At 35.2% G+C, this 17,565-nt stretch overlaps 1 protein-coding gene across 8 annotated transcripts in view; it reads right to left on the bottom strand.

Annotated features, from left to right (window-relative positions):
• Nucleotides 1-17,565, bottom strand: part of MTMR2 (myotubularin related protein 2) — a 111,880-nt gene that overhangs the window by 30,675 nt on the left and 63,640 nt on the right. For all 8 annotated transcript variants that reach the window (XM_082627323.1, XM_082627330.1, XM_082627325.1 and 5 more), the window contains 6 exons: nucleotides 15,497-15,591; nucleotides 15,231-15,341; nucleotides 12,490-12,591; nucleotides 11,331-11,414; nucleotides 3,315-3,464; nucleotides 2,367-2,555 (listed from right to left, as the gene is read on the bottom strand). In XM_082627323.1, the coding sequence (XP_082483449.1) occupies nucleotides 2,367-2,555; nucleotides 3,315-3,464; nucleotides 11,331-11,414; nucleotides 12,490-12,591; nucleotides 15,231-15,341; nucleotides 15,497-15,591 (731 nt within the window). The remainder of the gene's footprint in view (nucleotides 1-2,366; nucleotides 2,556-3,314; nucleotides 3,465-11,330; nucleotides 11,415-12,489; nucleotides 12,592-15,230; nucleotides 15,342-15,496; nucleotides 15,592-17,565) is intronic.

Here is a 17,565-nt window from a genome sequence, read left to right as displayed (position 1 = left end):
TTTTAGAGAAATGCAAATCAAAACTACGATGAGGTATCACCTCACACCAGTCAGAATGGCCATCATCAAAAAATGTACAAACAATAAATGCTGGAGAGGATGTGGAGAAAAGGGAACCCTCTTGCACTGGTGGTGGGAATGTAAATAGATACAGCCAGTATGGAGAAAGTTTGGAGGTTCCTTATAAAGCTAAAAATAGAACTACCGTACCACCCAGCAATCCCACTACTGGGCATATATGCTGAGAAAACCGTAATTCAAAAAGAGTCATGTACCACAATGTTCACTGCAGTTCTATTTACAATAGACAGGACATGGAAGCAACCTAGGTGTCCATCAACAGATGAATGGATAAAGAAGATGTGGCACATATATACAATGGAATATTACTCAGCCATAAAAATAAATGAAATTGAACTATTTGTAGTGAGGTGGATGGACCTATAGTCTGTCATACAGAGTGAAGTAAGTCAGAAGGAGAAAAACAAATACCATATGCTAACACATATATATGGAATCTAAAAAAAAAAAAAAAAAAGGTTCTGAAGAACCTAGGGGCAGGACAGGAATAAAGACACAGACCTACTAGAAAATGGACTTGAGGACATGGGGAGGGGGAAGGGTAAGCTGGGACAAAGTGATAGAGTGGCATGGACAGATATACACTACCAAACGTAAAATAGATAGCTAGTGGGAAGCAGCCACATAGCACAGGGAGATCAGCTCAGTGCTTTGTGACCACCTAGAGGGGTGGGATAGGGAGGGTGGGAGGGAGGGAGATGCAAGAGGGAGGAGATATGGGGATATATGTATACGTATAGCTAATTCACTATGTTATAAAGCAGAAACTAACACACCATTATAAAGCAATTATACTCCAATAAAGAAGTTAAAAAAAAAAAAGAAGAGGAATGTAACATTTTGCTCTACCCCCTTTTCTGCCTTATATGCCTCTCTCCTTTTCTCATCCTAGATAACATCTTAAGTCTCATTCATGCTAATTCATGGTATAAGGTTTACGGAACGGAACAAGTAATTACTGGAAAAATACATGCCAGTCTCTGGGGTACCAGCTTCATATACACATTGCCTCATTTCTCCTTTAAGGGGAAATACTTACAGTTTAACAGAGAATGTCTGAAATTCACAATGTTCTCAAAACACTAAATAGGACAGAAATAATTAGGTACATGATCCATAATTTAATTTAAGGATGGTCACCCTAGCACTGTTTATAATAGCAAAAAAAAAAAAACCAGAAATAACCTAAATATCCAAAAACAATTGGTGTTAGTAATTATCATGTTACAGATATTTATTGACATAGAAAGAAACAGCACCAATTAAAAAAAGGAAGTTGCAATTATCCCATTCTATCTCAAACATATGTGTGCACGCATCTGCACATAGGCCTGAAAGTATAACCAAGATTTAATGGTGTTTCTCTCTTATTTAGTTATAGGACTTGGGGTGTTTTAGTTTTGGGGGTGCTTTTGGGGGTTTTTCTGCTTATATGTGAGGTAATTTTTTAAAGCTAAATTGTATCTCTTCTCTTTCCTTCTCCTATGGTAGATTTTGTCAACTGGACTAGAATTTCTATTTCCGCAACGCTAATATTTATTCTATAGCAGAAATCAGGACCACTGTTCTAGCTAACTGCAAGTTTTCAGTCTGAATAGCTTGTACAGGTGGAGAGCTGCCAGAAGAGGGCAGCACTGGTCACTGAGAACACTGCATGATTTCTACAACAGTGCTGTGCAGACTTCTTTTGTCAGTCACAAGCTCAGTTTATTGTCCAGTTTGCAGAAGGGAAAGAGAAACTAGTAATTGATGAATACCTATTTCTTACATAAGTAAGCAGGATTATGCACTATTTTTTATCAGGTGAGTTTTGCCCCTGAAACAACCCTGTTAGTTATTATGATTCTCATTTCACAAATAAGCAAATTAAAGTTACTAAAAAGATTAAATAACTGACTCCACATTATACTGGGATTGACATGTACACACTGCTATATTTAAAACAGATAACCAATAAGGACCTACTGTATAGCACAGGGAACTGTGATCAAAATTCTGTAATAACCTAAATGGGAAAAGAATTTGAAAAAGAATAGATACATTTATATGTATAAATGAGTCACTTTGCTGTATACCTGAAACTAATACAATATTGTTAATAAACTATACTCCAAATTTTTATAAAATAAAATTTTTTTTAAAAAGTTATACTATCAAGTAGAAGAGCCAGGATTAGAATCTACATTTTTATCATTGAAATGCCTGAAGTCTTTCTAGTGCACTGTGGCTCCCACCAAACTCATGAAACTGTAACTATAATCTTAAATACTGGAAGACGATCTCACCTTATTGGCAACAGCATTAACACTTGGCCGGGCGTCAAATATAAACATTTTATGAGATTGGGCATTGGAGTCCATAATGGCTTGAAGGTATTTTTCATCTTCTTTGCTTCGCTTCCCACTTACCCCTACCATGGGCTGGCTACATCGAGTGATTGTAGCTTGACTTTCAGGATGAATCCATGATAAAACCTTAATGGGGGGAAAACAATGGCAACACACCCTTTACATGCTTCTCTGTTTATAATCCTTCTGAAAATCATTACTCTATAAAACTCTGCTTTCTAATTGGATTCAAAGCCTAGCCATAAAAGGATATACGAGGCTGCTATGAAAAATCACCTTTCTTTCAAGCCAATTCTGGCATGTGGAAAACCTGGTCTAATTCGTTAATCAGATATTGATTTATGAAAGTCACTGATTATTGGAAGTGTTGTCTCTAGAAAAAAATAGATTAAAAGGGGGCTACGTAAACCCCACTTTTAAAGTCTGAGTACTATATCAGCAAAACTGTCCAACTATAAAGTCTTCAGAATCTGAATTTTTGTACCTAAAATTATTTGAGCTTTCTAGAACACAGTAATTCATCATAAATTTGTAAAGTTTTCTTCTTTCTAGGATTTAAAGGAAAAAAAGCATTTATCACCATGACCAAAGATGTATATAATAAGATAAAGAAATAGTGAATACAGAGCCAACTTTGTTTTTGAGTTAAGAACCATGCAATTCTGTGCAGCTCTCTAATATCTATCTCAAATTCTCCAGAAATGTCTTTAGTCTAAGTCTTTCCTCTGGTTTTAATCATACTAAATAACACATTCCCTAATATCCCCAGAGAAGACCTGCCACTGTAGCTATTTTTAATCCTGCAACCATTCTCCCATTTGCCATCCTCATCATTATGTGAAGTACAAAAGCAATGGGAAAGTTTCAGCACAGCTTCATACTTACTGGGATACGGCCCCGTGATCTGAAGGATGCCACTCTCTTTAATTCTTCATCAGGAATATTTGCCGGCACAACCAAGAGGGCAGGGTATGTATCACAAAGCTCATACCGTTCATTTATCTTTGATATTCTCCAGCTTTCATTTGGAATTCCCTACATGTGAAATAAAACATAAGACAAATTACTGCCTAACAAAAATATTTTAAAACATCAGAACAGAAGCCTCCTATTCAACTTCTCTTTTCTCCACTATCACTTAAGTTGTTGGAATAGTTATTGTCTGCCTGTGGTGACCAGGCTTTTAGGATGAGATATTCTAACACAGGGATCTGTGTTTATTTTGGCATTCAATTTTATGTTAATAGATTTATTAAATCATTAAATACTGACTGAGTGTTGGGTCTGTCCTAAGCACATCAAATGAAAAGCAAGGAAACAGTAAGACTGAAAATGTTCTTGTCTTTAAAAAGAACACAGGCTCATACAGTTTGACTGGTGAGTGATTCTGCTGCCATTCATCTATACAAAGAAATTTCTGAGGGCAGGCACCAAGTGTCCCAGAATGCTACGTACATGTTTATCACTTACATACCTAAAGTGAATTTTACAGTATTAATAAAATGTTGCTGATGTAAAACATATTAAAAAAAAACAAGGAAGTAATGGAAGGCAAAACCAAAAAAAGAGGCAAGAGAAACACTTAAAACAATTTTTTAAAAACACACCACTTATTAAACTCATTTGGTCCTTAAATATTTGCCATATTTATAGCTAGTGTACCACTTCACATATAGGATTACTTAATAAGACACTTTAAAATTTCCATCCTCCATTCCATAGAAAATAAAGCCATTACATTAAATGGCTGGAATTAAGAAAATACATATATTTTTAATTTTATTACTTCTGACAACTCATAATAAACCGAAAAAGACAAAACTGAAAGAAACCAAATTACAGGAAAAAAAAACTTTTATTGAGTACCTACTATGTGCAGGCACTATGCCAGCAGCCTTTCTCTCTATCCCTCCCTCCCTCCCTCCCCCACCCGCCCCCCAACATACACATACTACTGTATTCAGGTTTCATTACTGTCATTTTATAGATGAAGAAACTGTGGCACAAACTGTAACTTGACCAAAGGAAGCTGTAAAGAATTCCATGTACATTCTAAAACTACCCTTTTAATAAAAAAAAGTACATTGTGCCTCAAGAAAAATTTTACTATCCTGGTTCACAAAATTGTTATAAAAATCTTAAGTCAAAGGGCTGGAGGTACTCTCCTTTAAAAGGGTATTTCTAAAGCTGTTGCTGAACACCCAGGAGGATATTAAAATTAAGAAAGGAAAATTCCCTTCCAGTAATCATGTGATAAATATTATCAACAGAGTTTCCACCTATCCCTAGCCAAGGTCTGTCTCTTCATTAGTGTCTTAAATACTATTTACCCCATTTATTTAGCCTGGTCCCAACTTGCTTCCTATGATCTACATCTCTCCTTCCCTCCTGCTTTCCTCAACTTTCTAGATAACTGTTCAGATAAGATCCTTACTTATTTCCAGAAATAAAAAAAAGGTTTAAGTAAGAGATGTTTAAAATAAATGTTCATGCTATAATAAAAAATGTACAATGAAAAAAATGAATTCGTAAGTTTATAGAGGTGGTGCTCAACCAAGAAACTTGGATACCACCTCTAACTCTCGCTCACCCTCTACTTCCAACGAATGACTAATTTTTATGATTTTTTTCTTCCCAAAGTGCCTGAAACAAGTTTGCTCACTTCACTCAATCTTCACTGTCACTTCCCTAATTCAGGCCATTGTCACTTCTTTTCTGTCCCTCTGCAATCCGTTCTCCACATTGCCTCAAAATTCTTTTAAGATGCAAAAGCTATCGCATCATTCTTCTGCCTAAAAACTATCAATGGCTACCTATTCCTTTTCACATGAAGTATAGAACCCTTTATGGGACTTGGCAAAGACCTTCACACTCCTGCTTTCCCCAGACTGATCTCTGGCCACTCTAAACTCTAGTCTAGCCTATACCAAACACCTTCAGTTTCCAGAGGGCTTCATATTCTATCACCGGAGTACTTGCTCTATTATTCACAATATTCATCACTGTGTATTTTGATTGTTAGTTTACTTCTTTGAATCCTCCATTAAACATATGTTCTTTGGGAGTCAGGATTGTGTCTTTCTGTTTTAGCCACTAGTACACAGTAGGTGCTACATGAATTTGATGAATGAATGAATGAATATATGAATGAATAAAATCAATGAACCACAAGGAAGCTTCTACAAGAAGCAAAATTAGTTTCTGAAGTTTTCTTAGAAAATATGGAGTCAAAGCTGAGAGGGTCAGATCTCCTGAGATCCTAGTGTACCATCTTTAACCCAGGTAGGTAACTCCCATCTCTCTCTCACTGCCTTCCCATATCCTTGAAAGATCACTACCAGGGAGAACTGTTACCACTGAGATTGTGTCATATTCTTCAGAAAAATGGATGGGTGGGAGTAGAATCATTGACTTAAATTACCTTAATGGCTATTGTCCTCCTCATTCTTAGAGAAGCTGACACACCTATCTCCACTAAAGGAACTGCCTTCTAAGCAGAAAACTGGAGTTGGCTAGTCAGCATATACCTTCTTTGTAGACAGTGCTAAAGATATAAGGACAGCTGTTGATCTCTGGCATACATCTTTCTATTCTCCATGCAAATCACTGCCCTTCAGTTGATGTATCCATTTGTCAGAGTCAATTTACAACCAAATTAACTGGATTATAGCTTTCCCTAGTTACTTACATTCCAGTTCTGAGGATAAATTCTGTTCTCCTTTACTGTACTTGAGTGCTCTCCAAATTTGTTAAGCAAGGTATCTACCATATGATTATTTCTGCAGAAGACCATGCTCATTTTCTATATACTGATTTTTACTATTTTTAGCAACTTGATGATTTCTCTTGACCTTATCCACAAATTTCAGGGTCCTCTGTATAATCACTACATGTGTCAAGAGAAAATTAAAGAAATACTCTCTTATATAACAAATAAATTGTTACTAACAGTTTTGCCCATTTAAAAAATATATAATCTAATTTCTTTAGGCACTATAACGTATAGGTCTACAAATTTAATGTGGCTTTCCTTTTGTGTTTCAGCGGCAGCACACAAAAAGCCAACCAATCATGACTTCTGTTTTTAGAGCTTTACAATGTAATAAATGTAATAATAATCATTTGGATCGATTTCTATGGTTTATAATGTGCCTTTCTGTATATCACTAATCCTTCAAACAATCCTATAAGGCAGTTACTATCACCAAGTAAAAAATAAAGGCACTGTGACATGAGTGACTCATTCAACAGCACATATCTAAGTGTGACAGCTAAGCAAGTGCTCTAGGATTCAAAACTGAGTCTTCTAAATGATCTGGAATTAGATTGTGGTGATAGCTGCACAACCTTTAGTAGAAAATTTTATGGTATGTGAATTATATATCAATTTTAAAGAAAAAAAGAATAGAGAGGCTGTGTGTTTTGAGATGGTATAATCTCCAAAATATGTTAGATGAAAAAGAAGGGTACAGTGTGCACAGAATGCTATTATCTGCTTTAAAAAAAATACTGTATACACATTATACAAGCTGTGTAGCATAAAATCTCTGAAAGGATATACGGGTAATGAGTAACATTATTTCCTAAAGGGAGAGGAACTGGGATGGCTGGGGAACAATGTTGCCGTAAGGGAAACCTTCCTTTCAGTATAACCTTTTATACCTTTTGAATTATATACAGAGTGTATTACCGCATCCTTTTTTTTTTTTAATTTAAAAGAAGAAAAAAGGAATACTCTGATGCTTTATCTTTAGTCTCAACATTTATATTAAGAGATTACCCTGAAGAGCAAAGGAAAAACCATCAACAAAATGAAAAGGCACCCTATGAAATTGGAGAAAATATTTGCAAACCATATACCTGATATGGTGTTAATATCCAAAATATATAAAGAACTTAAAAACAACAACAAAAAATCTGATTAAAAATGAGCAAAGGATCTGAATAAACATTTTCCCAAAGACATACAAATGGCTAGCAAGCACATGAAAAGATGCTCAACATCACTCATCATCAGGGAAATGCAAATCAAAACTACAATGAGATATCACCTCACACCTGTTAAAATGGCTAATTACACAGCATTGTAAAGCAATTACACTCCAATAAAGATGTACTAAAAAATAAATAATTTTTAAAATAAATAAATAATAAAATAAAATGGCTAATCACCAAAAAAACAAGAAATCACAAGTGTTGGCGAGGATGGGCAGAAAAGGGAGCCCTTGTGCAGTGTTGGTGGGAAACAGTAAGGAGGTTCCTCAAAAAATTAAAAATATAACTACTATATGATCCAGCAATTCCACTTCTGAGTATTTATCCAAAGAAAATAAAAACACTAAGTCAAAAAGATATATGCTTCCATTCATTGTAGCATTATTTACAATATCCAAGATATGGACACAATGTAAGTGCTCACTGATGAATGAAGAAAATGTGGTATATAATATATATATATATGTGTGTGTGTGTATATCCATATCTATATATATATACATATATATATATATATAGAGAGAGAGAGAGAGAGCGCGAGAGATCTCTATATATAATGGAATTTTATTCAACCACAGAAAGAATGAAATCTTGCCACTTGTGACAACACGGATGGAACCTGAGCGCATAATGTTAAGTGAAATAAGACAGAAAAAAGCAAATATTGTATGACGATCTCACTTATATGTGGAATCTTAAAAAAAAAACAAGAAAACAAGCTCATAGATAAAGGGAACAAACTGATGGTTGGTTGTTGGAAGCTTGGAAGCAGGGGGTCAGGAGTGGGCGAAATGGTGAAGGGAGCCAAAAGGTACAAGCTTCCAATTATGAAGTAAATGTAAGTCACAGGGATACACTGTACAGATGGTAACTATAGTTAATACTGTATTGTATATTTGAAAGTTGGGAAGAGAATAAATCTTGAAAGATCTCATCACAAGAAAAAAAAATCCTGTAACTGCTTTTGGTGACACTGCCTAGATGTTAACTAGACTTACTGTGGTGATCATTTCACAATATATATAAATATCAAATCATTATGGTGTATACCTGAAACTAATATAATGTCATATGTCAATTATACCTCAATGAAAACAAGAAAAGAAACAAACAGAAGAGATTATCTTCATTTTCTTCAGTAATAAACTTAATTTTTTTAAAAAAAAGTCTTCTAACTACACCAAATACAGTGTCCTCTCCACTAGACTTTAACTTAGTTGACTCAGAGACAAAGTGTCCAACTCTGCAGTAAAAAGCCAACAAATTAATCTAGTAAGTCAAAGACCATAAAGCATCTGTATTATTCAGTGTAGAGTTCAATGCTGTATTCTGATTACAGCATTTCCTAATCCCATAATTCTCTTTCTGAATGCGTATAGCTGTTCATTCACTCTTTTTTTTCAATTGGAGTATAGCTAATTTACAATATTGTATTACTTTCAAACGTACAGCAAAGTGATTCAGTTATACATATTTTCTCTGATTTTTTTCCATTATAGGTTATTACAAGATATTGAATATAGGTTCCTGTACTATACAGTAAATCATTGTTGTTTATTTTACGTACAGTGGTGTGTATCTGTTAATCCCATACTCCTAACTTATCTCTCCCCCCACCTCTTTCCCCTTTGGTAAACATGAGTTTGTTTTCTATGTCAGTGAGTCTGTTTCTGTTTTGTAAACAAGTTAATTTGTATTACTTTTTTAGTTCCACATATAAGTGGTATTATATATTTGTCTTTCTCTGCCTGGCTTACTTCACTCACTATGATAATCTCTAGGTCCATTCACATTGCTGCAAATGGCAATATTTCATTCCTTTTTATGGCTGAGTAATATTCCTGTGTGTGTGTGTGTGTGTGTGTGTGTGTGTGAGTGTGTGTATACACACCACATCTTCTTGATCCATTCATCAGTTGATGAACACTTAGGTTGCTTCCATGCCTTTGCTACTGTAAATAGTGATGCTATGAAACATTAGGGTGCGTGTATCTCTTTGAATTAGAGTTTTCATCTTTTCCAGATCACATGGTAACTCTTAGCTTTTTAAGGAACCTCCAGACTATTTTCCATAGTGACTATACCAATTTACATTCCCACCAAAAGTGTAGGAAGGTTCTCTTTTCTCCACACCCTCTGAAGCATTTATTTGTAGACTTTTTGATGATGGCCATTCTGACCAGGGTGAGGTGATACTTCATTATAGTTTTGAATTGCATTTCTCTAATAATTGGCAATGTTGAGCCTCTTTTCATGTGATTGTTGGCCATCTCCATGTCTTTGGAGAAATGTCTATTTAGGTCTTCTGCCCATTTTTTGATCGGGTTGTTTGTTTTTTCGCACTCACTCTTCAACTTATTCTTTTTCATATTAATTTCTTTCTTTTCGCTGGACACAGTTATCTCATCTCCTTTCCAAAGTTCTATGTTGAATGCTACTACAACAGACAGCAATTTTTGCCCAGATTCCCAAAGAATATTCTTCATTTTTACAATCTACAGACATTTGTTAGTTTTTCTGATTGCTTTGCCACCTAATTCTGACACTGGATTTTTGGTTTAGCAAAAATTTTGCAATGTTATTCGTAGACTCTTGGTTTTTAAAAGCTGATCCATTTATTTTGTATTCTGCTTCATATTTTGCCAGCTGATGGTTTTATAACTGAATGGTTTTATAACTGGTGGTTTTATAACTAATTTTAAATTTTACTTGCCACATGCAATTGAGCAACAAAATCAGTTTCAAACCATCTGGATATCTTTAGTTCTCTAGTGATGGTTTTTTATTCTTCCTGGCTTTCTGAAACAAACCTAAAAAATAGAAGCTTTATAGTAATTAAAATGAAATGTTTAAAATCTAAATACAAAAGTCACAGCCTAATGTTTGTCGTATTTGAATTCTAGATGATTTGAATATCAAATCTAATAATTACCAAGAAACAATCAATGTGTTTGAAAAATTCTCAAGAATGCACAGTGAACATGTGGAAAGTTAAAAATAAAGACTATTTTTGGTAGAGTTTAAGTATTGCAGTATAGGAACTCTGGGAAGTGGTATACTGAGGAAGAACAGGGAGAATGATACACTCTAACACAGATTTCAAGACTGAATTCTGGGGCTTCCCTGGTGGCGCAGTGGTTGAGAGTCCGCCTGCCGATGCAGGGGACACGGGTTCGTGCCCCGGTCCAGGAAGATCCCACATGCCGCGGAGCGGCTGGGCCCGTGAGCCATGGCCGCTGAGCCTGCGCGTCCGGAGCCTGTGCTCCGCAACGGGAGAGACCACAACAGTGAGAGGCCCGCGTACCGCAAAAAAAAAAAAAAAAAAAAAAAAGACTGAATTCTGCTTTAATCTCCTACTGTGGTGCATCACATTATTAGGTTTTCTAATATTAAGCAAACTCACCTTAGTCATGATGTATTATCTCTTTTGTATACTATCAGATTTGATTTATTAACATTTTATGTAGAAGTGTGTCCCCTGAAAATGTAGAACTTTCAAATGTTTATGTGCAGCTAAATTATAAGCAATAGAATTATTAGGAAATGTTTTCAGAATTAAATTATAGATACTCACAAAGAAAAATCTGAGTGAATAATGCGAATGACATATAAAAACATTAAAACGTAAATATATTTACAATTTTATTTTTTTAATTATTAAACATTTTTTAAATAAACTGATTTACTTGTAAACTCTTAGATAAGATTCATGAAAGATCATTGGCATAGTCTGAAAAGCTGTTTAAAGAAACTGAAAGGCAATCAAAAAAATCAAGATTAGCCTTTATTAAAGAAACAACAACAAAAACCACAAAACTATATAAAGTTGTTCACTTCTATCCATGAACATTTTGTTGTAATGAAAAGAATACAGAATATTGAAATTCAAAAAAAAAAAGTACTTACCTGCCTTCTATACTCTAAAAGAGAGTCATATAGCTTCCACCCATTTTCAGGGAATACTTCTTTGTACTCAAAAGCAAAAAGAGGCTACGAAAAGTAAAGAGTTAATAGCTAAAAAAGACATTTAAGAAGGTAAAGAATCAGAAATGTAACCTTATCATGCCCCAAGTTTTCATTTACTTATCTGTAGGGATATTTTGTATTGGTATTCTTCTTTATATTGTTGTTTTAGCTTTTGTTTTATAATTTTGAAAACTTACTTTTTTTTATATTTTCAAGCACAGAAAAGCACAAAGGTCTGCCACCAAGATTTATCAAATGCTAACATATCACCATGTTTCCTTCAGATATCTTTGGTAGCTGTTTTAGGTTTACTTCTAAATAATGAAAGATATTACATAAAAAAGACATCTTCTGATATAATTAATTAGTTTGACATCACAGATATCTGCAGTTAAGCAGCTTTAAAGATTATGCTACATTTTCTAAAACATACTGAATAAACTTTTTATTTTAGGGCATGCTATCTGTACCAAAAAAGAAACTTTAATTTATCATTAATGTAGACAGAATAGCAGGAACAACTATGATGATAAAACACTCAAACTCGAGTCAGAAGACCAGGATTGATTCTAAATTCTACTTCTTACTAACTATTCCCCTGAGTCAATTGTTTACCCTGCTCCTGGTTTCAACTTTAAAATATGGATAAATAATATTTAGCACCATAGGGCTACTGTAGAAGTTAGATTATATAAAATAAATGAGGAAACCTAGTACTGTTAATAGCACACAGTAGGAACTCAGTTCTAAGTATTTATCCATCCTTCCCTCCTGAAATTGCTAGACTTAACTCTCAGCTCTCAATTAAAAAGATTTCACATCCTAATGAAAACCACATACAGCTTTTCATCATGGAAATACCCTGGATAGAAAGGTCATATAATGACAGAATATCAGTCTGCAGGAATGGACCTCAGAAATCAGGTAGTCCAGCTTCCTCATTTTATACTCTAAAAAGCTGGTCCTATAGATTAAACCTAAACTAGACATCTGGCAAGGTGGGATTGTAAACAGAGAGATTCTAAATAGCCTAGATAAGTTTCTTGACACTACACCAACAATTATAATATAGCTTTTTCAAAGATGAGAAACCTCTTACCAGGTTATTAGAGACAGGAAATGCATATTTCATTAGATTCTCAAATATAGATCTTCTTGTTCGCCCCTCAGGCTTATGAGCAAACCGTAAGTTCCGGATATCCTAGAAAAGAGTTATGATCCAAGTCACCTATCATTGTTCACTTTTTATTTAATGAACAAATAAGGCAACTATTTGAATGTGGGATACAAAAATAGACAACAGCTCCTGGAGGCAGGGAAATTACAATGCCTTATTGAGAGAAACAAAAATAAACACAAGACACTCTGATACAAGGCACAATTCAGAGGACAGAAAATTTCCCTCTGCTTATGAACTCAAAATAGGCCACTGAAGGAGCCAGCATCTGATGTAGGCACTGGAGATTAGAGATACTATATCTGAAGTCATGATATTACATAGCTGATACACACTATCAACATTATGTCCTGGGACTTCCCTGGTGGTCCAGTGGTAAAGAATCCACCTTCCAATGCAGGGGACGTGGGTTGATCCCTGGTCGGGGAACTAAGATTCCACATGCCACAGGGCAACTAAGCCCCCTCGCCACAACTACTGAGCTCACGTGCCTCAACTAGAGAGCCCGCTTGCCGCAAACTACAGAGCTCACGTGCTCGGGAACCCGCACGCCACAACTACAGAGCCCACATGCCACAACTAGAGAAGAGAAAACCTGCACACCACAACTACAGAGAAGCCCATGCACTGGAACAAAAGATCCGCGTGCCTCAACGAATATCCCACACGCCGCAACTAAGACCCAATGCAGCCAAAAATAAATTAAATAAATAAATCTTAAAAAAAAATATGTCCTTTCCCTGTGAAAGCCCAATGTCTGTTATGAATTTCCCTATTAAAAACCTGATTAGCTGTTGTTATATTTCATAAATGTATTCATTCCCATTATGCTTGGTGATCATTATAATCCCTTTCCAGGACTCATTTCCATTGGATCTTCAATTCATAAGGCTCCTGCTACTAGACTGATAGAACCAAACTCTGCCTAAAGGTCTTCCTCCAGTCCATGTCCCAAGTTCTTCAACTATCTACTAGCAAAAACTTTGAATAGTTTGACTGATACCATCCAGGCTCTAAAGTCAGATCTAAAGAGCAAAATTCCCTTCCCTTATTTGTTCTCAAGCAGTTTGCTATGCTCAGGCTGAATGTAGATATTCATGTTCCAATTTACTGAGACCTTAATAGCACTAAGAAAATAAACGGGATTAAGAATAATTTTAAGACTATTCATTTCTTTTTTTTTTTTTTTTTTTTTGCGGTACACGGGCCTCTCACTGTTGTGGCCTCTCCCGCTGCGGAGCACAGGCTCCAGACGCGCAGGCTCAGCGGCCATGGCTCACGGGCCCAGCCGCTCCGTGGCATGTGGAATCCTCCCGGACCGGGGCACGAACCCGTGTTCCCTGCATCGGCAGGCAGACTCTCAACCACTGCACCACCAGGGAAGCCCAAGACTATTCATTTTATTTAAGTGGTTTCAACTAGACAGAATTCAAAATAGCTTTTTTCCACTGCATTCTGTAAAACTGAGCACACAGAGACACTCCACTACAATGCACCTACAGAACATGAACAAGTAGAACATTTTATCATAAATCTGATTAAAAATTAGAATGCCAGCTCTACCATCTTCTAAAACAAATGTGTGAGAACCTAAGCTGATATTTTGTTTTTCATCAGTAAATACCTTTACAACTAATAGAGATATTCATAATCACTCTGTTTAACAGAGCTCTCCAAAAGCACCATAACAGGGGCCCTACAAATGTTTGGGTTTATTGATAATGGTCTTGTTCTATGGAAAAAGTTATGTTTAAAATGATCAAAATTTCAAAGTCACCCTCTTTCATGTCCTCTTATATTCTATGCTCTATTTACTCTTAGACCACAGAAGAGCAATCATGAGACAATGTGCCTGTCACACAGCTGACAGCTATTATACTCTTAGAGCCCTTCCAACTATAATGGAAAAGCACACAAATAATTACTAAGTCATTAGTTTTAATACTAGATTCATAAAGCTTCTAAGATTGGCATGAGAAAGGATCTTGAAAGTTACGCATATGCTGTTGCTTTTACTTTTTTGGCACTCGCAGAACAGCAAAAGAAAGGAAAAAGATGATCTAGAAGTGAGATGTACACAGCTGTTAATTAGGGTATATAGTAAAAACAATGACCTTAGAAGTGGCAATGGTATTAAATATTTATAACTGAATGTTAAGATTATAACAATCTAACTCTCATTCAAGTATCAATGCACTTAAGGAATACCAGTTAGATAAGAAAATGCAGAAGGTCTATAACATGAAGTTTTCCTCACCACTGTTTTAGAAGCGGAAAAATTATGAGAACTAGAAATAGGAAAGAGAGGTGATTGTATCATAATCAGTTCCTCCACTACAAAGTACTATGAGCCTTAACTGCTCAGAGTCTTATGTTTCTAATTTGTAAATTAAAGGTAATAATGTCCATCATGCCTACTTCAAGATTTTTATGAGGCTCAAAAATGAAATAATGAATGTGAGAGTACTTTGTGTTCAGTCCAAAAAATTCAAGTCTAATTCACGACCGATCACCTTTTTATTACTCCTAAATGTTGTTTTCTTCTACCAGAATGACGCTTCTAGCATGAAATCCATTTGATATTTTGGAAGTTTCTAAAATATCTATTCAATAGAAAGCTTTTCAAATAAACAAAAAAATTGCATACGTATTACAACATTTACCTTGCACACAGTTTCAAGTCCGTAAGAGTTTTCACCTCGACTAGAAGCACCACCAATTTTTTCTACTCTACTTATAACACCAAGAGAAGCATCTAAAACAAATGGGGGATCCTAAAAGAAGGAAAAAAAAATTAAAACTGAGCAACTGATACTGTACAATTATAGCTGAGAAAAATATTAACTAGAAATGCTTTAATTAACAATGACCAAAGATGAACAAACAACACACAGATGTACATATAAAAATCTAATCCAACAAGCCTTACCCGTTCCATGCTTTTGAAATATAACCTGTAATTCGTAACAGTCAGAGTTCCTCGTACAGCACCAGTGAATGGACATATATAAGTTACATCTTTGGCTGAAAAGGAAAAGAGCCCACAATTTACTATACATTGTGCACTATTAAAAACTGCGCTATCATCTTTTCACAAACAAAATTTAAAAGAATTCTGATTGCTAGTCTAAATTACGATCAAAAAAATCACAGAATCAGTGATTCAAAGAAACCTCAAATGCCAAATCCAAGCTTCTAACCACACACTAATCTTGGGAAGGAATGTAGAATAAATGGGAAGGACTGAAGAAGCGGAGGGACATCCATTACCCTGAGACAGACACAAGGAAACAAAGATGGCCACTCTCCCTGATGGACAGACTAGGTGTGGCAGTTGGAGTGGTGAGTGGAGGAGTAGTGGTAAAGGTGGGAACAACAGTAAATGTCTCAAGTCACAGTCACCAATCATCTAATCATAGTTCCTAGATCATCTCTCCAATCTGCTGGTCTTCTTCTGGCCACAGTCTAGTGTGTCACCATTCCTCTAACTATACAATACCTAAAACATAATAACAGAAACTCCTGACCTGATTATATTTATATGGAAAATACTGTACAGAAAATGAAACATATATGAAATAGATTCTTAGAAAAAATAACAATACGAGGGTATTATATTCCTGACCGAGCAACAGATGTCAAACTTTGTAGAGAAATAACCACAAGCATTGTTTAATTAAATGATAAATGAATCTATACAGTATTATCGCTTTTTAAAACGTGTTAATTAAGCAGGGTAACTCAGCTACCACCAGCTCAAAATAATATTTAATATGGTAGAGTTCATATGCCCAATACAAAGGTTTTTTGTATCTTAAAACATTCATAAATCCCTGCTATGTCATTATGGTAACAAAGCAGCAGGTAAAGGAACACCTTCATTGTTCCAAGAAACTAAGGCACAATTAGGAGCAAAAAATTTCTAAGAACGTTTCAAGGGGCTTCTGGGAAAACTTAGGAACATGAAATATGTTTAATAAGGTATTGCAACTTCCTGACTTTGCTTTCTATTCCTCACTTTGAAGGACTGACCGCTTTGTATGGAATTTGAAATGAGACTGATCTTCTAACAAACATTTCTAACCTTCAAAATAGCTCCCCTGGGAATGTTCAAGTATGAGCTAAATTATTTGAATCATTGTTTCCAATGCATTTCCAATGTTTCATTTAGAGGGAAGCTATTAAAATTAAATAAACCAATAATTATAGAAAGATACATAAACTTGCCTTGCAGACATTTTCTTGCCCTTATGAATTTTTATCTCAACTGGGAAAGCTTTATTCAATGTTACTAAAAACATTTCTTGTTTTCCAGAGCCAATTTTCTTCACTCACACAAGAAAATCAGTCTTATTATTCTATATTCTACTACAGGATATGTCTCTCTTAGTCCCAGCCCAAAGTTTTTGTTACACTTCCCCTTTATTCTAAAATCATGAAATAATACACATGAAAGTGCTTCCAAAATTAAAAGTACTCTACTAGATATCGGGTTGGCCAAAAAGTTCATTTGGTTAATGAATATATTATTCAATAAACTTCTTGATGAAAATTACTTACAACCGAACGAACTTTTTGGCCAATCCAATACAAGGGTTTATAGCTATGTTACTATTATCATCATTAGGCTTGGCTTTGCTCTGTCCCTTTTATCCTTTTTCCTCAGGCTGGTGGCAGCTAAGTCACTCTGAAGAGAGAATTTATGCCTAGCAGAGTTTGTACCAAGTAGAAGAGAGACTGTGATTAGGAATCTTAACCAGAGCGAATGACAATAGTAACAACCAGCACTGATAGCCTAGCACTTCAGAATTTATAAAGTACTTTTTACCTGAGTACCTCCCTTAACCTTCAAAACAAACTTTAAATATAAAACCTCTAATTACCTACAATTTTTAGATGAGAATACCAGGGCTCAGAGAAGCAAAACAAATTGTCTAATGTTTCATAACCAGTAACTGCTAAGATTAGGACTTGAATGCAATTCCTATGACTGCAAAT

The sequence above is a fragment of the Mesoplodon mirus genome, assembly GCF_964341445.2.
Source record: "Mesoplodon mirus genome assembly, chromosome: 7".
Taxonomy (NCBI): Eukaryota; Metazoa; Chordata; class Mammalia; order Artiodactyla; family Ziphiidae; genus Mesoplodon; species Mesoplodon mirus.
Note: the sequence above shows the minus strand (reverse complement) of the source record. Positions and strands in the feature narration are given on the sequence as shown.